The sequence below is a fragment of the Seriola lalandi genome, unplaced genomic scaffold, assembly GCF_002814215.2.
Source record: "Seriola lalandi dorsalis isolate HSWRI2012SDOR001 ecotype SW California unplaced genomic scaffold, Sedor1 jcf7180002053697, whole genome shotgun sequence".
In the NCBI taxonomy this organism is placed as follows: domain Eukaryota; kingdom Metazoa; phylum Chordata; class Actinopteri; order Carangiformes; family Carangidae; genus Seriola; species Seriola lalandi.
The window spans coordinates 179,949-203,067 of record NW_019524250.1 but is presented as its reverse complement, the minus strand read 5'-3'; the positions used below and the strand labels follow the sequence as shown (position 1 = coordinate 203,067).

General features: G+C 41.2%; 1 protein-coding gene across 1 annotated transcript; it reads left to right on the top strand.

Annotated features, from left to right (window-relative positions):
- Window positions 1-227: 227 nt before the first annotated feature.
- Window positions 228-19,776, top strand: aars1 (alanyl-tRNA synthetase 1). Its single transcript, XM_023401570.2, has 20 exons — window positions 228-345; window positions 2,791-2,948; window positions 3,107-3,295; window positions 3,953-4,098; window positions 5,093-5,284; window positions 6,721-6,865; window positions 8,576-8,721; window positions 9,026-9,134; window positions 10,535-10,685; window positions 11,542-11,666; window positions 12,639-12,783; window positions 12,885-13,063; window positions 13,949-14,062; window positions 14,220-14,426; window positions 14,522-14,706; window positions 16,834-16,942; window positions 17,464-17,577; window positions 17,664-17,870; window positions 18,267-18,380; window positions 18,485-19,776. The coding sequence occupies exons 2-20, from the start codon at window positions 2,805-2,807 to the stop codon at window positions 18,662-18,664; spliced, it is 2,901 nt and encodes a 966-aa protein (XP_023257338.1). The 5' UTR covers window positions 228-345; window positions 2,791-2,804; the 3' UTR covers window positions 18,665-19,776.
- Window positions 19,777-23,119: the final 3,343 nt, after the last annotated feature.

The window sequence follows — 23,119 nt, the reverse complement described above, 5'->3', positions numbered from 1 at the left end:
TATACATGATCTTTTAAGTTACGAATGTATTCAACCATTTGTCTTTATCAAGTAGAACATAAATGTCTATTGGCCATAGACTGTATATTGACACCAGTGTCTTTTCCATTGCATCAGCCAAACCAGGGAAGTTTGTACCACTGATGTGGCGGGCTTGGTTAAGATTGACAGTAGACTTGTCCAATAGAGATCGGCATTTGCTGACGTCACGTTGTGCCTGACCAATAGACGTCTGCTTTGGGCGTGTTCACCTTCCTCTGTGCTTTCCTTCTGATCGTGCAGCGTGGGCTAAAACAGTGTGTTTGGGAGCTGTGCCTGATTCATTCTGCGAGAATAGCGACTTCTGTGAGTATTATAATTTGATCAGGTGCTGTTGAAATAAATAACATTCACTTTACCATTTAGTAACACGAGATCTCCGTAAGAGTTGTGTGCCAAAATCTCTTCCTCAGGCTGAACATATAGGGGTAGCCTGTCTGGCTAACATTTAGCTTGCTAACGTCAGCTTGTCAAGCTAGTCTCTCTGTCCAGCACAGCAGTTAACAACCTGCTGACGAGCTAATAATGCAGCATCCCGGTTATTAGAAGCAGTTTAAAATACGTTTAATGATGAATGAATGAATAAATGATGTTGTCAGACATGACTAGCAGTATTTTATATTTTGCCTATTTACAGCAGAGTAATAAAGGTGGCATGGGAGAACTGATTTTAGTTAGCACGGCTAAAGGAAAGCAGCCCTCTGACACTTCGTGTTATATATATAAATCGTGTTAGTCTGTTTTGTAGTCGAAGCACAGGGCTACTCCACTGACTGACTAATCTGGATTATCTGTGGGCTCATTATTAGTTTCAGCATTTGCCACCCACCCGAGCTGTCTGTCATGGTGATTGCAAAAAGACAAATTGTTTTGGCCCTGATATGTATTTGCATCCTTAAAACTGCAGTAGTAGTGTCTTTAGTGAAGTCTCATCTGCCTTACAATATAACTTTTAACACCCCATGTTCAAACGGTCTGCTCTTACCAGAGATTGAAATTTCCATCCCATCACCCCAGTGTCTCCACTTTCTCTGGTTGCTAACTGGGTGGTTTGGTAGTCAGGATGGGGACAGTGGCTGTTTACTGTCTGCTTGCTGGATGCAGCAGCTGTGTGGTTTCCTTTGCCAGCTAGTTTACAAATGAGGAGTCCACTGATGGGAATTCATTTCTGCTGCCTTTTTAATTATAGACAGCATACTGTATATTTTGTGATATTGTGGTTATAGTGCTTGCTTATAAGTCCAGAAATAGTTTGAACTGAATTTAAATCCTATAGGGGTATTTAAAGGCTTGGATTTTGCTTCATGGGTTTTCAAGTGACTTTCAAGTGACTTTTTTTACTTCTTAGCAAAGATTTTGCATCCGTCTCAAACTTGAATTGAAATTAGCTAGCACTTGAGTTCAGTATAACTTCAATTGAATTGTCTCAGTGAACTTTTCATCCAGACCTGGGTGTCTGATCAGGCACAGAAAAGTAACATCGCAAACCCATGACACACAAGGAAAACGGAAAAAAAAACCCCAGGAGAGGAATTTCAAATACACTTTAATTACCTGTGGGAATTTCAGTGAGGAAACCATTTGAAGAGCTAAAAAGTGGAATTTACAGTGTTGAATTTACAGTGTTAACAAAAAAACAGTAAATTCACACATTTGAGAATCTGGAACCAGCAGTGTTTTATCATTTTACCTGATAAATGAGTTAAATTATTAATTATCACAATTGTCAGTTCCACTTCTCTCTTTTGACAAAACCCCTTTAACTGACACAAAATTTTTTCTTGCCTTCCTTCATGGCTGCTCCTATAGGCCTCCCTAGGTATGTCATGTCAGCCATAAGTGTCAAACACCGCTTAAGCTCCATCTCACTAAACTATATCCTTTGTGAGCAACCATGGCAGCACTGGGTGCCCTGAAAGCATTCAAGCCTTAAGGCTGCTTTTTAAAAATTATGAGCACAAAGAACCGCGAGAAAAGCCCAAATGAGCCATAGGCTGCTGAGTGATGCAATACTGCAGTAATATGACAGTGCTATACTGCCACACATTCAGATCCTAAACTCATTGATCCAGATGTGTTGTCAGTTTGATTACAGTGCACTTCAGCATGAAAAATCTCACCTGTTTCACAGGATTCCTGAGCTGCTGTTGGTTTATGAGAAGAGCCAAAGGCCAATTTGTTGGAAAGGAGTAAATGACAGAGAAGAACTGTCTCTGCTAAAGAATCTTGTTAGAACAAGCACACCGCACAAACTGACTTGAACAAACTGGGTTAGGGGTCGCAATATGATACAAAACTGACATAAATTGACGATTAGTTGATTGACACGGAAATAAATGCCACTAGTTTTTGACAATTGATTTTTTGTTTTTTTGGGTCCAAATCATTTATCAAGCAAAATTTTTCTCTTTCTCCTTTTTGTGTCATTGTAAAAAGAATATCTGTGCAAATTGAAAAATTGTTTGACAGTAATATGAGACGAGCTGTTTTCATGAGACCGAATGATTTGTCTTTCTTTGTTGCCCTATATATGCTGGGAGCTTAAGTTGCCACATGTTCAGACCACTTTCTTGCCATTAACTGTTCTAGTAATTTACATACACAAATCTTCATGTTGTGAGACACAGTCAGGGACCCAGAACAGTTTAATTTTGACATGGTTCTTAATTAAAAATGGCTGTTGCCCTTTAGAGCTGTACATTTAACCATGCTTGATCCTTCAGTTTTCTTTTTCTTTGTATTTTTGTCCAGAGAGCTGATTCAGAATGGACTCCTCTTTGAGTGCAGCTCAGATCCGTGAGAAGTTCATTGACTTCTTCCGTCGCTATGAGCACCAGTACGTCCACTCGTCATCCACCATCCCTCTGGACGACCCCACGCTGCTTTTCGCCAATGCTGGCATGAACCAGGTACACTCTCCATGTTGTGGGTCTCCACATCTCTCCTTAATATCTGTCTATCTACTTCTCTCATACAGGCTGGCCTTTTTCTTTTTTTTTATATCTACCCACTGATTTACAGCGTTTTAACTTAACTAATAAAGCGCTTTTTGTATCCTTTCTCCTAGTTCAAGCCCATCTTCCTCAACACCATCGATCCTTCCCACCCTATGGCCAGGCTGCATCGTGCAGCCAACACTCAAAAGTGTATCCGTGCAGGAGGCAAACACAATGACCTGGACGATGTGGGTAAAGATGTCTACCATCACACCTTCTTCGAGATGCTGGGGTCCTGGTCCTTTGGGGACTACTTTAAGGTATTGTGTTGTCATCCTTTTCAGCTGTGTCACATCTTTGTCACAATTAAAATCTGACTGATCCTGGACTTCCAGACTGATATTGAAATGTTTAAGAAATGATAATGATTTATATGGAAATTGTTGTTGATTGTTGATTTTTTTTTTTCTTCTAGCAAACATATTACACAAACAATAATCTTGATAGGGATCCCACAGATATTTTTTAAGATTTGTAACGAAGACTAATACTAAGTGTGACATTTTACATTTGAAAAACCATTTTGTCATTGCTTTTGCATAAACAATAATGACAGTTTCTAAAATACCTCAAACTTAGGTTTAATTTCTCTACTGCAATGTCTTTCTACCTATCAGCCAACATATGTACTGTTAATGATATATCTGCAACAAACTAAAATCAACCTATCAGATGGTCTTGCTATACCTACAACTGTACAGGCTGTAGTGCTCTTCGACCAACTTTATTCACATGCAAGAATTAATTGTTGAAGTTTGTAAAATAATTTGTAATCATAAGCAATAACAGCTTTAGATTCTTATGTCAATCAGTTTTGTTTTCCTGTGTGTTTTACGTAGTAAACTGGAGTCACTTTCTCTCACGCTTCTGTCATTCTTCCCTCTGCTCATCCTGCATCTTGCCACCTCCCTCTGCAGCAACTGGCCTGTAAGATGGCCTTGGAGCTGCTGACCCAGGAGTTTGGCATTTCCATAGACCGTCTGTATGTCACCTACTTCGGGGGTAATGCTGATGCAGGCCTGGAGCCCGACCTGGAGTGCAAACAGATCTGGATCGACTTAGGGTGAGACCAGCTTGAGAATTAGATGTATTTGCTTTTGGGCATATTTGAGTAACTCTTAATAATCAGCTCCCACTGTGAATGAATTTTTTTATGCTCTGCATTACCTCCGGGAAGTACTGGAAAGCTCCTCTACAAATCATTAAAATCTATTTTTACATACGTTGTGCAACGTATTTGTGTTGCACAACATATACTGTACTGTATATCTTCCCCTGTTTAAAGCAATTGCATAATGTTGTGTGATAATTCCTGGGGGAACTGTCTTTCCTCTCCACATCAAGTCCCTCTGAGCCACCATACTTACAAAAACAGCCTAGAAGATTCTCTCTTTCTCTCTACCTCCCCAACTCCCTGTCTCAAATATTTATCTTTTACGTGAAACATTTTCCCCTTGGCGATTCAACAGTGCAGTTATCTACCATTCATTTAGGTAATGTGGAGGAGTAAGTCAGAGCATTCAGTTGACATTTCCTCCGCTTATCATTTTACTTTCTATGACTCTCTCTTTTTATTACCAGAAATTGCTGTCATTCCTTAACACTTAAAGCCAATAAATTCAAATTAATATCAGAAATTTAGTGTGCAAGGACAAACGCGTTGGTATGAAAAATGTTGGTAAGGCTGCTGCACGTGGAGTAGATGATGTGATCAGATTTTGATTTGCCTTGCTGTATATAGCTGCAGATTTATGAGGTAGATCTGATGGGTTGACGTCTGAGTATTCTTGATGACAGACTGCTGCTACGGTCTCCTCTTTATTCTTTAATTTATACCTCAAATCTTTTTTTTTCTTCATTTTGTGACTTCCATGTAATTACATTTACATAATCAAGAAATGTCAGTGGGTAAATATCGACATCTTGTTTGAGATGGCTAAATTATTCAAACACGTATGTTCTAATTTTCACACAACACAATGAACAACCTAATTTTACCTGTTAATTGAAAGGATGTAATGAAATCTTGTCTCTCTGTGTTGCTTTGCTTCTCTCAGGATGGAGGAGGCCCGCATCCTGCCTGGCAGTATGAAGGATAACTTCTGGGAGATGGGAGACACTGGTCCCTGCGGTCCCTGCAGTGAGATCCACTATGACCGCATCGGAGGGAGAGACGCCTCCCACCTGGTGAATATGGACGATCCCAACGTCCTGGAGATCTGGAACCTGGTGTTCATCCAGTTCAACAGGTAACAGACTCACACACGAGAGACACTTATGAGATTACATTAAAAGTTATATTTACGGTATATTTCCCTCACAAATCAATTATCAGTGCAGACATAAAGGCCAGCATCCTCATTTCTAATAATTTGTGGACCAAATGATGCTGTTATTGTCTTTGAGCTGTAGTCCATGTTCACACTGGCTTTTTACAATCTAAGAGCTGTAGCACGAATCCTTATGGACTGAGAGTTAATGTGTTCATTTGACAGTTTTGGTGATGTCATCCTGCACCAGCAGCGTTATATGGACTCACATAGGAAAATCAAATTGTCAGCAGTCATGAAGCCCTTTACTGCTTGTTATGTGTTTATGTCCTCTGCAAGGACATAAACATGAAAGAGCAAACAAAGAAATAAGTGCTTATGAGCATGATTGTTCTACTAATAATCCGCTGGACGAAAAGGTCTTGTACTGTAATATTATGGGTGATAGTTATTGTGAGATTAGTGCTAAAACGCATTTCTGTTTTTAAGCCTTTTCCATGTTCTGAACAATCAGAGAAAATCCCCATATTCACATATTGGTGCTCATTTGTTTTACCATGGTTACCAAATAATTTGTATAAATACAGACTGTCCTTGTCAGACAGTCATGGTCCAACTGTTTTGTCCCACACCAGAGTTCACTTTACAGCTTTCACAACAGGACTTTACTGCTGCTGTTGTTGTCAGATGCAGCAAAATGTTTGTTGTGTGGACTTTAGGCTCCGTGCAAATGGTTGATCAGATGTCTTCAGCTTTTAATTGCATCTGAATTGTTTGTTTTCTTAGATTTTTCATTGCTATTTCCAATAAACCAGTCGAGTGATAGGTGGACAAAACTAACCCACAATAGATGTATAAAACTCTGCATGCAGCTTTGACCCCTTGCATTTTTCAGTTAAGGCTTAAACCAGTTCAGTGGGTAATTTAAAGAACATTGAAATGTTCACAAGCTTTGTGACAGTAACACACCTTACGCAATTATAAATTTTGAGCAGTTAATGGTGTAATTTGGACACACCTTTATCATCATCTCTTTTGTACCATATGCAGTGCAGCCACTGAATCAAATCACACACTCTCCAGACATTTTTACAGTTCCTTCTATTGTCTGTAAAGTCCAAAGAAATTTGTCATTAAATAGGTAAATACAAGAAGATTCTGCTGAAGAAATCTGATTACTTGGCCATTTAGACCATTAATCTGGTTTCTGAAAGAGAAGATCCAGGACAGAAAACAAAACTGTATGATCGTCCTTTACTTGCAGCAGAACAGTGGGTTATTTTGTGAAATTCTTACACATGTGCACAGTAAGAAAAACCTGTGTGGTGTCACACTACATTCCTGCTTAGTCATTCACTCATTAACTGATCAGTGAATCAGTGTCTTTAACCCGTCTCCCTGTCCACCCTGCTTAGAGAGTCAGAGACGGAGCTGAAGCCGCTGCCTAAGAAGAGTATCGACACAGGGATGGGTCTGGAGCGCCTGGTGTCTGTACTGCAGAACAAAATGTCCAACTACGACACTGATCTCTTCATCCCATACTTTGATGCCATTCAGAAGGTACTGAAATGCCCACGATTTGTGTAACTGAATGGAATTTCACAGGTCTGAAGTTGCGCACCTGTTTACGCGCTTTAAAGCTTGAGGCCGCTTGCTCTGTCCGCTCAGTGATGGAACCTAGCAACTACAAATGCAACTTTAAACATCACTGTTTTTGGATGCCGAGGAACCTGAAGAGTAGCTTTGGTCTGATTTCTGGCAACATTTTTTTGTTTAAATCATTATGCAGGATTAATTTACATGTAGAAGACACCCAATCCTCTGAGTCGGCTGCTAAATGGCATTTAAACCATTTGCTGTTTTATTGCACTGTTCAAGGTACACATAAGCACCTCTCTACCTGAGGTGATAAAAGAAACACAGTAACCATATACAGTGATTCCTGACCATAATGTGTAAAAATATGCAAAAATATTAGGTTTAGAAATATGTGAAACAGATTTTTAGTAAGCAGTACAGTGTTTGCTGCCATTGAGAGTTAATGAAAACTAGTAGACAAACAAGCAGAGAAGTCAAAATGCAGTAGGTAGTAATGGATACGTGGCATGCTAGGGTGACTGCATACCAAACCAAAACTACTGGGGGAAAAACACCACAAAGATCACAAGAAGCGGCCAGTCTCACAAAGATATCTCAGACTGGTTTGTAGTGGTAAAACAGTCTTAATTTGGCTCAGAGATCAGTCTAATGCAAGTAAGACTGATTCACAAAAATAAAGACTGACTAATTTTAATTTTTAAAAAAAATTAGACACCCTACCTCCAGGCTAACTCAGGTCTAAGACTAATGTTACCATAGTAACAATCAGTGACACCTGTGCTGGCCAGTAGCACCCAACAACAAAAAACAAGAAAACATGGCTCATAACTTGTGGTTTGCTGACGTCGTAGTTAAAGAGCAATGCGAGGGGAAAATAGTTTTTAGAAGACAAAGACAGGGAAAAATAAACTACTTTATTCTGAAGGCCAAGTTGTAGCGATTTTTTTGACACGTAACTTGCACATAGGTTGTATCGTTAAATCGTTAGCAGCTAGCTACCGGCTCAACCGTTAGCATACCACAAACCACTGTGACAAAGTATAACTTCTTTTTTTTTTTTTGACTGCTGTCATTCAAACAATCACTAGAGACATTATTGGCTTAATGTTACCTGTTTTCTCTTGGCTGTCATTGGCCTCTGTCTGTCCCTCTCGGGAGGCTGCTGTTAGCGCCACCGCTAGCCGGTGCGGGAGCCCCAGTCGCAGCGCTGTTGACCCCACTTACTCCGCTCTTCCTGCTGGGGTAAACGGAGGTCAGCGGTTGGATGCGGTGATTTGTTAAAAAAAAGCCTTAATTTACCCAGAATTCATTTGCCAGAGTCCAATTTAAGATAGTCAACTAATAAACTGTTTTGTGCAACAGATGAGTTTAGACGTCTATCTGAAATCTGACTATCTGATATATTTAAGCCATAGTTAAAGTCTGTCTTTGTGAAACCATCCCATGGAGACCAAGACTAAACATCAACAGTTTCAATATCACCATGTCGTGTATGAAAAATATTCTGACAATAGCCACTTATCTATAATGAAAAGTGTTGAATAGCATTCAGTTGAGCACATGTGGAACATTACAGATGTGTTACTGAAGGGCTGTGGATGCACATCGAAGAAGAAAAGAATAGAAACCACTGATCTAGTTCACAGTCACAATGTAGTTTGTTTGTTTCAGGGTACAGGTGCTCGACCTTACACTGGCAAAGTAGGTGCTGAGGATGCTGATGGTATCGACATGGCCTACCGTGTGCTGGCCGACCACGCCCGCACCATCACCATCGCTTTATCCGACGGCGGCCGGCCTGACAACACAGGAAGAGGGTGAGACACGAACATTTCAGAGCAAGAAATTGAGGGAATTAGAACACTGAAAAAAAACATCTGAAGCATATACAGCATCTGCAGTGTGTGCACCACAACATACTGTAATTTGTCTTTGTGCACCACAGTTTTACTATAAGGTTTTAACTAGTTGAACTAGTTCTAGTCCTTGAGGTTCATTGTAAGTCTGACACACCCACCATAGAGTTTGCACCATACTGCAAAACTACACAATGTTTCAGACAACATTGCTATGAATGCAAGGTTTTCGTAATTGTAATGCTTTTTCCCCTTTTATATTTAGCTACGTGTTGAGGAGGATCCTGCGTCGTGCAGTCCGTTATTCCCATGAGAAGCTGGGAGCTCAGAGAGGCTTTTTCGCCTCTCTGGTGGATGTGGTGGTCGATTCCCTGGTGAGATTTACTTCCTTGTTTTTATCTCAGTAAATCCACGGTGCTTAAAAAGTGTTGACAGGCCTTGAGTTACATTTTAAAATTTAAATCTCATTGACCAACAGGATTAAACCTGTTGTTTTTCTATCTCCGCCAAATCAAATGTTTTTTCTTCTTGTTTTATTGAGCTGTGTATTTGGCCGGCTCTGCACCGGACACCACCTGCTCTCGCTGTTTTTCCTGCAGGTAACAGGATTGTAGAAAATAAACAAATTAGCATTGGTGCTAAACCCTGGAAGTCTTACGGAAAGAACCAAATTCTTATTATCTCGTTTGGTATTAGTTAGAATTTGTCTTAGTTTGTAGGGACGGAGCCTGACTAATCTGAGCACTGAGCCCCAGTGGTGGTGATGGTGGTTACATGAACTACTCGAGTGTTTCAGTTTGATTTAAAAATAAATGTGTGGCATAAAAACTTAAGTGATTATACTTTGGTACCACTCTCGAGGGAAGGTGACATTAAGTTCAACCAATAAGTGAAATGAGTTATTTATGTTGTAATGCACAGTGTAGTCAGCTGATACAGTAGCAGCATGCGCCACATGGTCACCTGGGTGTGGAACAAGATTAACAGACTTTGTAAGCAAAGCTTCATTATCACACCCCACTACGCTACATTCAAGAAAAACCATGCCATGAATGATTTCCTAATCCTGACTGTTTAAAACCTCTGTGTTATCTTTTTTAAATTCATATCATGTTTGAACGTTTAAAAATGATTGTTAATCTATGATATTCAATATTTATATTGATGGTGTCAGATATGCATTATTTATCTGATCAGTGTCATCAAGAAGAATAGATACTGAGTAATAACTTGATATGGTTCTGCCTTAGTGTTTGAATTATAACAATATTCATGCTGATTGGAGCATTTCAGCACTTCACTGTCTTCATGTCTGTTGGTCGCTCTTCGTCTCCTAAAATCAGCTTATAGACACATTACTGCCAACAACTGGACTGAAAAAGTGCAGCAGACAGAATTGAATTGTGGGATACACTTCAGAGTAGTATTGGTTTACATCGAGTGTGGGTTGTGTGTACTGTGTATTTTCCCAATGTGGGACACACTTGCTGACTACCTGGCAGTGCATGGATGTGCATTGAGTTTTCAAGACCACAAGTGTGGGTATAGGGACAGACTCGCTATTAGATTTATTTGTTGAGGTATTAAAATGCATTAAATTTAGAATTTCGGAAACATCTCGGTAACATCTCACATTCAGTTCAATGCTGTAACGCTTTAAACGGTGGCCTGTCTCCTCTTCCTCTTTTCTCTTCTTCCCTCTCATCTCTCTGCTTCTTCTTCTCCAACCGTCCCTCATCCCATCATTGATCATACGCTCTCTTCATTTCTCCAGGGCAATGCTTTCCCGGAGTTGAAGAAAGACCCAGAAATGGTCAAGGACATTATTAATGAGGAGGAGACGCAGTTCCTCAAAACCCTCAGCAGAGGACGCCGTATCCTCGACAGGAAGATCATGACTCTGGGAGACAGCAAGACCATCCCAGGTGAGACACACTCAAAGAGAAGTGTTATTACTTGCATGTGTTCGCGTTACATGTCCTACCTGAGCTCAGGTTTGTGTTGAGATCATCATGTGTTTTTAAAGTTACATAGATATCACCAATCTCCCTCGGTTTTAACAAGTTCAGTGTTTATTTCCAGCCGCTTTTCTTTGCCTTTGATCTCTCCTCACCACCCACATCACTTTCTCTGTCTCTATCACTCCTTCCCTCCTTCCATTGTTTTTTCTCTTTTAATCCAATTACAATGTTTTTGTTGACATTATGGATCGGTCCCTTCCTTCATTCTTCCATCTGTCCGATGGTCATGCACGGCGTCTCACCCCCCCCCTCCCGTTTGACTAAAGGAAAGAGGCTACAAATAGAAAAGCTAAAATCCTACTAACTAATCTTTCACACCATAAATTCAAATGAAAACAAATAGATGCACATCCATCTTTCCTTGAAAACATCCTCCAGGGTTGTTGGTATTCGCTGTATTGGATTTCTTTGACAGACTGTCATCTACCTGCAATTTATTTCCCCTTTGTCCCAGGGGGGCGACAGCGTCATTTGTGGGCTCAGCCAGAATGGACGCTGCAAATGCCAAAGCACAAGTCGAACAGACAGTGACTTGCAAAATACGTTTCCGTTGTTGGAAATAGAATAATAGCACAGATATGAAACTTTGTGCTTTTCACATCTAACTTTATGCTGATTTACGTAGATGACGACTGCATCATTTGTATCAGTGGCGTATTTACTGTTTGACTCGAGGACACGAGTCTTTAATCGTTGTCGCTTCAGACAGACACCTCTCCCGGATATCAAGCAGCGTTTTTCTCTCCGTCTGTGCGTGCAGGTGACACAGCGTGGTTGTTGTATGACACGTACGGCTTCCCTCTGGACCTGACCTCCCTCATCGCCGAGGAGAAAGGCATGGCGGTGGACATGGCCGCCTTTGAGGAGGAGAAGAAGGCAGCACAGGTGAGGAGATGGAAGGAGGGGGTGGACGGTGATGAATGAAACCTTCTGATATGCACTGATTGTTTGAGTTTGGCTTTGACTGCTCGGTGAAGGGGAAACTCCACTGAGTAGTGTTTTGGGTCCGCTCCCGTGGGTACAATGTTTTGCCTTGTGTCAGCGTTCTCCAGTATTGCATTGTAAGTCAGAAAACAGGAGCCGCGCACCTGCTGTTTAAATAAACCCTCATTTACTTTACAGCCCTGTTCTAATCCCTTGTTGTTTGATTTAGCAGAAAGATTGATCTCTTTACTGTAAGACTGCAGCCTTACAGTGCAGGCCAACACAGCGCAGTCTGTTTGCACTTATCCAGCATTTTATTAGGAACACCACACTTACACTGGGTAGAGGCTCCGCTTGCTCTTAAACAACGTCAGTTCTTCTTCTTCGTGGCATCGATTCCACAAGATGTTGGAAACTTTCCTTTGAGATTCTGGTTCATGTTGACATGACTGCATCACATCATTCCTGCAGATGTGTCGGCAGCACATTCAGGTTCTGACACATCCCAAAAATGTTTTGGTTGGATTCAGTTCTGGTGACTGGGGGAGGCCACAGAAATAAAGTGAACTCGCTGTTATGTTCATGAAACCATTTTGAGATGATTTCTTTGTGACACGGAGAATTATCATTATCTGTGACGGTGCAGTCACTTTTTTTATTATAATGCACGAAGGCTTGATTATTGTTGTCTTGTATGCGTGCGCGCGCACACACACACACACACACACACACACACAAAAAGGCATTCTAAGGAAACTGTCAAATATAGATAGTTTGTTGATGTTGATTTAGGCTTCTTTCAGTTAACCTTGCGTTTATTTCTCTTGAGTGTGTAGGTCTGAGTCCACCAAACTGATGATGATGTTGTGTGTCAAGTTAGGTGTTGCAGAGTTTAGGTCACGGCTGAATAATAACAGAAGTTTGTGTGTGTAGTTAAAGTCCCAGGGTAAGGGCGCAGGAGACGTGGACCACATCATGTTGGACATCTACGCCATTGAAGAGCTGAGAAACAAGAAGATACCCGCCACCGACGACTCTCCCAAATACAAATACAGCTCAGACGACAACGGCAGCTATGGTAAGTGATATGCCGTTCCTCCCACAGATCTCAGTTCAGTGGGTTGTCCGTATTTTCAGGACATTAATGTACTGACCCTCATCCTGTTTGCGTGTGTTTAGATTTTCAGCAGGCCTCAGCTACGGTGCTGGCCCTGCGTCACGACCGCGCCTTCTGCGATGAAGTGACCACAGGTCAGGAGTGTGGTGTGCTGCTGGACCAGACGTCCTTCTACGCTGAGCAGGGCGGACAGACGTTTGACGAGGGCTTCATGCTCCGAGAGGACGACAGCACAGAGGATGTAAGTGCAAGAAAAATACGGAAAACTACAATGAGAACAGAAAGTGGATGCATGTGCTGCTCAGTGGGTTGTTACGGGTCCCAGACCTGCGTTCTGAGGTATTAAAAATCTGTCATTAAGGTAATTTCCAGAGTTGGTGTTTTGTTTTTGTCCCAAACTACATATCCGTCACATTGCAGGTACAAACAAAAACCCAAGTTTCTGCCAAAGCTAAAATGAAATCCCTTTTGTTGACTTTTAATTGGGGAGAAAAGATTATTACACTATCTTATCTTCAAAGCACACACCTGGTGTTTAACATTTGTTTATATAGGGACCGGTGGCTCTGATAGCTGGTGGAAATTGTGCATGCAGGAAAAAAGACCGTCCTCTAGGCGACAAAGGCTGCCAAATAAAATAACAGTTTTGACAAAATAAAAGGTAAAAGATAATAAATTGTTCTCGTCTTTGTCCCATGAGTGAGAGCTGGAATGGCATGAGGACACATTTATCACGGCTTCCAGACGGCTGTCTGTCAAAAAACAAGTCCATTCAAATGCCAGTACTTTGTTTCTTTTCTGTCTTGATGTTTTTTCTCTAACAATCTTCATTTTTGCTAAGTATGTGAAGGCTTGCTAAACCTTGTCAGCTTGATAAGTCTTTGTTCTCGTTCATATCTGACAAGTTCTTACAACACTTCAAAAACTTTGAGGCGTTAGTTTTAAGAACAGTATATTCTCTCTCTAAATGCTAGAACAAAACACAAAAGCCACCAGCAAGCTCTCTAACTAAACTTACAGGACTTTAAGTTTTTCAAATGTATTTTCCTTTTCTTTTCTTTTTTTCCCTGCAGCCAAAAACATGTCTAACCATGCTGTATCACTGTCTTTCTTCCACTGTTTGCAGCGGATGGAGTTCACAGTGAAGAATACACAGGTTCGAGGAGGTTACGTTCTCCATGTGGGGACCGTCTATGGAAAGCTGAAAGTTGGAGACCGTGTCACCTTACATGTAGATGAGGTGAGAACATCCACCTTATTTGAAAGTTGACAGTCGTACGTGACACAAAAGTACGTTTTATGACGCATTTTCAGCATCTGTTTCTGAGCGTTATTGCCTGGATTCAGCTCTGAGTTGTTGGTTATTTGACAAACATCCATCCACGTTCTCTTCCCAGGCTCGTCGTAGGCCAATCATGAGCAACCACACCGCCACACACATCTTAAACTTTGCCCTGCGAGGGGTTTTGGGAGAGGCAGACCAGAGGGGTTCCCTCGTCGCCTCCGACCGCCTGCGCTTTGATTTTACTGCTAAAGGTGCCCTTAGCACGGGGGAGGTCCGCCGGACTGAGGAGATCGCTTGTGCCATGATAAAAGAGGCTAAGGTCAGTTTCAGAATGAATACGAAAGATCCCTCATCGGATAGTAGTTTTTAGTTTTTTACTCCACTCTGAATATTTACTCTGTATAAACCCTCCAGCCGGTCTACGCCATGGACGCCCCGCTAGCAGAAGCCAAGGCCATTCAGGGTCTGCGTGCTGTGTTTGATGAGACCTACCCCGACCCTGTCCGCGTCGTGTCTATCGGCATCCCCGTTGAGGACCTGCTGAAGGACCCTACCAGTACTGCTGGCTCCCTCACCTCCATTGAGTTTTGTGGCGGAACGTGAGTTTGATGCTTTCCTTCTTTTCTCATGCATTTCTGCCTCTTACCGACGAGGGCTGCAGACCAGCCTGTCACAGGGCTCATAGTCAGCATCTTGGTTCACTTTACTTCACTATGTTATTACTGAACAATACTGACAAGCTGGGAGCAAATACCATGTGGAGAACATGGAGTAACTTGTTTTGAAGTGCATCTGGTTCATAAATGTTGAGGGTTTTTGTTTGTTTTGTTTATTTTTTTCTATTTTTCCAAAATGTGGTTTCTTGAATTCTAAACATCAGAAATGCCACAAACATGTTGTGCATATGTTCACAAACACAGACCTCAAAGGGAAATGAAAACACAACAGTGAAATTCATATTTCCTGTTCCCAGTTTAGCTGAAAGTCTAAAGCACAGATGAGCTGTAACATCACTAGTGAGTATATCACTGTTAGGTGACTGACAAGTTCTTGGTGTGATATTTCACTTTGGCCTGAATTTTTCTTTTTCATATTGTTTCTTGGTGTTGCCTTGGAGCTGAGCCTTATAAACCATACTGTTCAGAAAATGTATTTCTCTAACCAAATTGGATTCAGTTTGCCTGGGGTTGTATTCTTTGCAGTGCGACTGTTACACAGAAATACAACAGAAATCATTTGGCCCACCTGTGGGGTTTTTGCTGCGGCTAAAAAAAAATGTAGCGGGAGACTTACAGTGCACTGCCTTTATAATGGTAGCATTGCCATCACAGCTATTGACTCGAGTGAAATTCATGTGGTTTGGTGCTGTTCAGCTAGCTTTATATCGCATATTTAATGTATTAAATTGTTAATGGATTTATTATTTTGATTTCAGTATAATTATTAATAGCAGACCGACGCCTAATGAAACAGAGAGACATTTATTCCCTATTAACCATCGATTTCGAAAAGTCAAAGTTTATTTTCTTAAAGAAAGCAGTTGAAATGAAAAGGACAACTAAAAAAGCTAATTTCTGTAGATACATGTTTTAGGTAATATATTATGGTTCTGTGGCAGTGAGCTTTTTGGGTGAAGTAATTTTATATATTATTATATAATTATATAATCTATATAATAACGTATAATTTTATGCCTGAAAACGTCGGATTGTTTGTCGCTGTTTGGGAAGTTCCTGGTCCTTGCCTTTATAAAGCAGTATGTGCCTTATGTTTGTGTGCTTCTCTCTCACACTGCTGTTACCTGGCTTCACGGTTTTGGGACTCTCGCGCACCGTAATTGTCTGTCATTACACGTAATGACCGTGTGCGTGGCTCTGGTTCAACGGGCAGGGATGTGTGTCTGTCAAGTCTGAAAATTCATAAAGACGCACAACAGGACGAGAAATTCAAACCTGTGAACACTTACTCTTACCCGATCTCCTGATTTAAGTGTATGTTCACCATTACATCTGTAGTCCTGCCGGTAGTCGGTTTGTATGCATGAAGACTGAGAGTCGTTTCTAAATAAAAGTCGGCATCTGCATGAAGCCAACAGCTTTCAGAAGTGCCAGACCTGCCCAGTGGTGGCGTGTAAAGTAGAACCCATTAATTGGATTTGTGGGTCTTTACAGTGAGACACTCGTGTCCCTGCGCAGACGAGGCCTTGAACATTTTGTAGAGCTCAAGCCAGCGATTAGACTTGCTCCACTGACTTTTACAGTGTCTGCTCCTGGCTGTAAAATTCACCTGAATGCCAAGACGTCCCTGCTCTGACATAGATTAAAGGAAGACTCTTCATTTCATTTTACGGAGTCAAAATGATTTCCAAGCTGTATCTTATGTGCGTAGGAGTTGAAAACTACCCTGCACGTATAAAGGACTGGTTTGGATTTAAGCACTGGAGGACACATTTGCATGAAGTTTTGTTTTTTAATTGTAAGTCCCACCATCACCACCATCTCACGCCGCTTCAGGATTTAGTAAACTGTTGTTGTGCGTCCTGATGTTCTCTTTGATGTTGTTTTTAATGTGCAGCCACTTCAAAGAATCCCTTGCTCCTGCTCCTGCTGCTGTTTTGTAATGTTTTCTCTGCCGCTCCTGGTCCTCCTTCTCCTCACCGCTCTGCTCCTCATCTGCCTCCCACACAACACTGTTGGTAATGTGCTGTTGGTTTCTCTTATCTACAGCCATCTGCAGAACTCGGGTCACGCTGCGCCATTTGTCATCGTCTCAGAGGAGGCCATCGCTAAGGGCATCCGCCGCATTGTTGCTGTGACAGGAGCAGAGGCCCAGAAGGTCAGGACACACACACACACACACACACACACACACACACACACACACACACACACACACACAGTTCCAGCATTATGCTCTTATTCACCCTCCCGCACACATTTATAGAAAACAGCTTAGCCAATATTTTAAAGGGAGTAGACTTATTCATCTTCCCTCCGTGTATATGTCAATCTAATATTAAACGATTACCTGTCTTGGTGTGTTAACATGAGTAATTAAATAAAAAATGCCTCATTTTGGTACCTGGTGAGAAAAACCACCCTGATGATGAAACTTTAATTAAGCTTGTATTTGACTTGTTGTGAACTTGGAGCTAGAAATGAGCATTTTGCATTTTTCCTCTGTCTCCAGGCCCCAAGGGCAAATTAATCTTTACTATATTTAGACAAACAATTGTCGTTTGATCCTCCTCTTTATCTTTTTGCTTTTCCCTCCTCTCACTCTCACCACTCTGTTTCTTTTTCTTTCTTTCCTCATCTCTCGCTGCATTATTTGCTCGCACACCTCACATTCATCAGGCCCTGAGGAAAGCTGACGCCCTGCGGCAGTCTCTGTCCGCACTCGGAGACAAGGTGAAGCAGCAGACGGCTCCGAACAAGGACATGCAGAAAGAGATCGCTGACATGACTGAGGTAAAAGACTTTTTTTTTTTGCCAGAAAAACTTCAAAACGCGAACAACTCTGCGATGCGGTATCAACATGTCTGTCCTCTCTGCAGTCGATAGGCACAGCAGTGATCTCCCAGTGGCAGAAGGACGAGATGAGGGAAACCCTGAAGGGCTTGAAGAAGATCATGGATGACTTGGACCGTAACTACAAGACTGACATCCAGAAGAGAGTCCTGGAAAAGACCAAGGAGGTGATCGAAAGCAGCCCCAACCAAGCGCTGCTCATAATGGAGATGGAGACCGGAGCCTCGGCCAAGGTGAGAGTTTTCATCTCGCATGTTTAAATGCTTTGTAAAACAAACTGAAAATCAACCACATCCTTGTTAAAAGAAGCACCTACAGACGCAGAGCAAATCCATAACTCAGAGACTTCATCAGCATCTTGAAACAAATGAAAAGTGTAAACAGTATTAAAATTCACTTTATCTCTGCAGTATTGCACATTTTCTCAGGCAGTTTCATAGCTTATCTCATTGTGTTATTGCCACAGGAACAAATCAGCTCTGTGGCCCATTAATTCTGACCTTGAGACATCAATAGTGCTGATTAGGCGACTTGTTTTTCTTTCTTCCCTTCTTGTTTCTTCTCTTTCCCACTTCTTTCTTTCTCTTTTACTTCAATTCTTCACCCCTCCCTCCCTCTCTTTCTCTCAGGCTCTGAATGAGTCACTGAAGCTGCTGAAGACGCAATCCCCTCAGACCGCTGCAATGCTCTTCACCGTAGACCCCGACGCCGGCAAGATCACCTGCCTGTGTCAAGTCCCTCAGGTAACACACCCTCTCATTCATTAGGTCATACAGGTGCAGGGAGCCTCTCTCTAACAGGCCACGATTTCAACAGATCTAACCTTTATCACCCGTCCTTTCCCCAGGATGTGGCCAATCGTGGTCTGAAGGCCAGTGAGTGGGTTCAGGAGTTGTGCCCCCTGCTGGACGGCAAAGGAGGAGGCAAGGACATGTCTGCCCAGGCCACGGGCAGGAACACGCAGTGCCTGCAGGAGGCGCTACAGATGGCCAACGAGTTTGCACGGCTCAAACTGGGAGAGAACTAAGAAGAGAGGATCCCGTGTGGGAGGTGGAGAGAGGAGACGATGTTGCAAACATGGATCGGGGAGTAAAGCGGAAATAAGGTGATGGTTGAGGAGTCCTGAGTCTTAACTGAGTTAGAAATCATCAAACGTCCTTTTTCCTTTCCTCCATCCTCCTCTCCTCTTTTTTTCTCCTTTTGGGTCAGAAAAGATTTAGAAAACAAACAAAACTCAGAGTTTCTCGCTCCAGCCATTTGACAGACGACCACTGACACTCAGCCTGCAGTAAATGAGCCGCTCGTATATTTATTTGGAAGTATGATTACCGGCTTGCCAAAGTAACTTTCATCTCTGTGGAAATAGCTTGAATATAAAAGATCCTTTCATGCAGTTGAGTGAAAGAAGGGGGGGGCAGATGATTTGAGAAATTAATTTTCATTGCATGCTTGTGTACAGAGGAAAAGAAAAGTGATGCACTTTTGATTGATTTTTAGCCTCCTGCAAGTACTGCACAGCTCAGACAAAAAGCTTTTACAAAGTTGGCTCTTGATAAACTCTGAAACTTTGATCCTGCCTCTGCTGTTTGTATTTCATCTCACCGCAGCCCTGTTCATTTAGAAACAACCCCCAAAGCACTTTTTCTTTCCTGCTTGCTGAGGGCTGCTTTAACTTTTGGCTTCCTGTACCACTTAAGCTCAGCCTCTGGAAGAAAAAGTGAAAAGTCAGCCCAGCTCTTAAATGGTTTAGGTACAGTTTACACAGTATGTCCTCTTGTTGGCTGAAGCCCTATGATCTGATCTCTGAGCAGTGGCTCCGTCCATCTGTTTGAGTGAAAGCCTGAGTTCTCTCCTGCGATTGGTTGTACACGTGGTAGTTGTATCATATTCTTGCTTTTTAAATAGCAAGCCATTATCTGACATTTGTAATAACAGGTTTAATTTAGTAAATGAATAACTCATTTATTGTATAAAATTATCATGAACGTGTTCAATAATCAGTCTGTGTCACTTCATTTCCCTGACAGTCAATATTGATTCAGTGCAGAAATGTTGAAAATGTCTGTTATCATTGTAGCTGTTCCATGTCAGAGAAATATCACGTTATGGGAATAGAATAAATAAATCTGGTAAATGCAACATGTCTGTCTTGTTTTTGTCTGATATGTTTGTGTTGGTGATTAATGTCAGGGACAGACTGAATTCTCATCCATTACACTACAAGGTTGCACTGAGATCATGGACAACGACGACAAGAACAACGATTGAGATATAACTTCATTAGAAAGCTCTAAAATCAACTATAATAAACACAGTGGTGCTAACTTCAGTGAGAGGGCATAGTGCACTTTGCTCAGGCCTGAAGTCGCCCCGACAGTATCAGTATTAGTGAATTAAAAGTGCATACAACAACCCTGTTGCTTGTTTTCAATTCCAGCACACAAACATTTCTGGTCACTTGATGAATTTAAGGTCAATGTTTAGCTGTGTTTTTGGTCTCCACCACCACCTGAGGCAAATATCTGCCTTAAAGCAAAGCTCGTGAGAGTGACGCAAAACTAAATCTAAAATGACATGAAAAAATGTATTTTTTGAGGTCACAGTGACCTTTGACCTTTGACCACTAAAATCTAATGAGTTCCTTTTTGAGTCCAAATGAATGTTTGTGCCAAATTTCGAGAAATTCAGAGTTAGACTTATGTTTATATATGTATAGTAGCAGCAAAATATACATCAAATATCAACAGTAAAAGTAAATAGTATTCATTATAGTAAATATAGTTATATTTGTATATATATTATATTTTTGGAGTATTACTCATTATTATTTTATATTATGTTAAATATTGTAGGGTGGTTTAATCTATAACAATTATTTTATAGAAGGACATTTTATGTATAAAATATTTATCTGAAAAGTAATTTACTGTGAGATCAATGCAACGGAGTAAAAAGTACATTTCCTAAACTTTAAATACACTTTTCACTGAGTAAAACACTAGTTTTATGATTTCTTTGTGCAGATGTTTCTCTGCAGTTCATAGCAAACTGTTTCAGTAGCTCAGTGCAAATCACATCCATCATTTCACAAACACCAACATCAGACTTTAACCTCATGTTTCATGAAGCTTTTATTTACAGTAGCATTAGATACAAAGAATCTGACCACATATCATACAGATGTTACAATGTAGTAAATACACGTGCTGCCTCGTCCAAAAGGTAGTCCTACTGAAGAATGAGACATTAAAGCCAGTACTAGACGATGACAGATCCAGACAGCAGGAAACCACCCTCATGGAAAGATTTCACCCACACTCCGAGACAATAAACGCCTTTTTGATACAGTATCAGTTTCATCTGAGCCACCTGTAAATTTGATGTCCACTAAGCAGCTTTTAATCCTACTTCATAAGTCCAGTATTTTGTCCTAGCGATTGTAGAGGGACAAGCACAATAGCTGATAGAGGTATGAGTGTTGGCGTTACAATCCACAGATAGTCTGATATGTGCAGCCTGCAGCACACTGACTGCTGCTAAAGAGCCCCTTACTGTTCATTGCAGACCAGTGAACTGAGGAGGAAAGAGCTGCCTGTGGCTGTTCCCACCTCAGCTTCAAACACTGCAGCACAGAGGCAACAGTCGCAGGCAATATCATAACGCCAGCAGCCTGGACCAGCAGTGTTTTCATCATGATGCTCTTTCTCTAACAGTCAGTGAAATTTCTGTCCCTGCTGCAGAGAGCTATTCTCCATTACCTCAGGATGACACCGAGCTTAAGTGCAGCAACTGGTAAGACACAGGATGAGGAGATGTGAGTGATATTAAAGTACTTTTCAAGACACAAGGGCTGTGACTTCCGTTTTCTCTGGCACGGATTCTATTTTGTTACAGCTGGAGACACTGCCGTGATTGTTTCTCCCCTGCCAGACAACCACAAATTGATCCAATTTTCTGACTTCCTGTTAACTAGAACTCAATAATGACGCTCTGATTAATATCTTAAAGTAATAAACCCTTGAGTACATCAAGAGAAAAACTACCCAGTGAGCCCCTCAGCACTGCAGTTAAAGGATACAGACTGACATTTTGGGAAATGTGATTATTCACTTTCTTTCTAACAGAATCAATCTACTAGCTTACTGCTTATGTTATGTATTGTATTACGTTAACATGTTATATCTTGTTTGTTTAAAATTTAAATTAAATTTAAAAAAGTGTGGTATGTGCCAGATGATGTCTCGCCTAAGCGCAGTTACTTTTGGACTGAGCCAGGCTAGCTGCTGTTTCCAGTCTTTATGCTAAGCTAAAATAAGTAGCTGTAATATTAAACACATAGACGTGAGAGTGATATCTGTCCTCTCAACTTAGTTATAGCAACAAAAGAGAAAGTGATAAATGTATTTCCTAAAATGTCAAACTACTGCCTTAAAAGCAGATGCATGAGAGGGATTTAGATGCTATACACACATTCGCCCTGACACAAAAACATCCACTTTTTCCTGGTTGAACAGGTGTGCTTTCAGATTGTGTTCATTTCCACACTCATTCTGTTTAATTACCCCGTGAAAATACATTCAATGAGTTTAATGAGCCTCCTTTATTCCAGGAAAATTTTAATTGTGGTATATTTCACTTGTTTGTGTCTGCCGCTTTGTGCAGCTGTACAAAGCTTGATAACATATTTTCAGGGGATCAGTAATTGGGTGATGTTTGTGGCTGAAATGTGCCTCAGCACATAATGTGCGAGACACACTGGTGTAATAAATAATACTGGGTGTTAAAGCATCCTGGATTCTACTTATAGCAAAGTAGAAAAAAGAAAAAAGATGATTTTACTGTGGGGATGTTTAAAGGAGTCCGGCCTAAAAAAAAAATTAAAAATTAAAAAAAATGCACCTTTAAAAGGAAATGAGTCCAGTTTAAGCTGCGGCAGAAACTCACCACTCTAGTCAACTACACCTCTATCGCCATTATCAGAGTGACTGAACCACACATTAAAATTTCACCTGAGAAAACTAGCTGCTCCCTGGACAAAAAAAAAACAAAACAACAACAACAACAACAAATAAACACAATCAAGGTCCATGTTTCCCAAAATACTCTCAAGCTATGCAGCTCTTTATTTCCTGATTGATGTTCCTTGCACAGCAACAACACAGAACTTAACCCTGAAAAACTTGTGCTCCACACATTTTTCAGAAACTATTTTAAGATTCAACTGTGGAGGAGAAAAAAAAAAGAAGAAGAAAGGAATCAGTGTATTGGGTCAGCGACAGGAGAAAAGACCTACTTTAGGTTATAAATGCTACAGGGAATGCTGTCAGATCTGTGTCATGTGCTTCCTAATTTAGGCTAGCACAGCAGAGAGGGATAACCCTGCCCCCCCCCCCCCTCTGTCTGATCACAATGTTGTGGTGTACAACTGTGAGAAATTGAAGAAGCTGATAACAGTTCCCATGCTGTAACAGGGTGTTGTCTG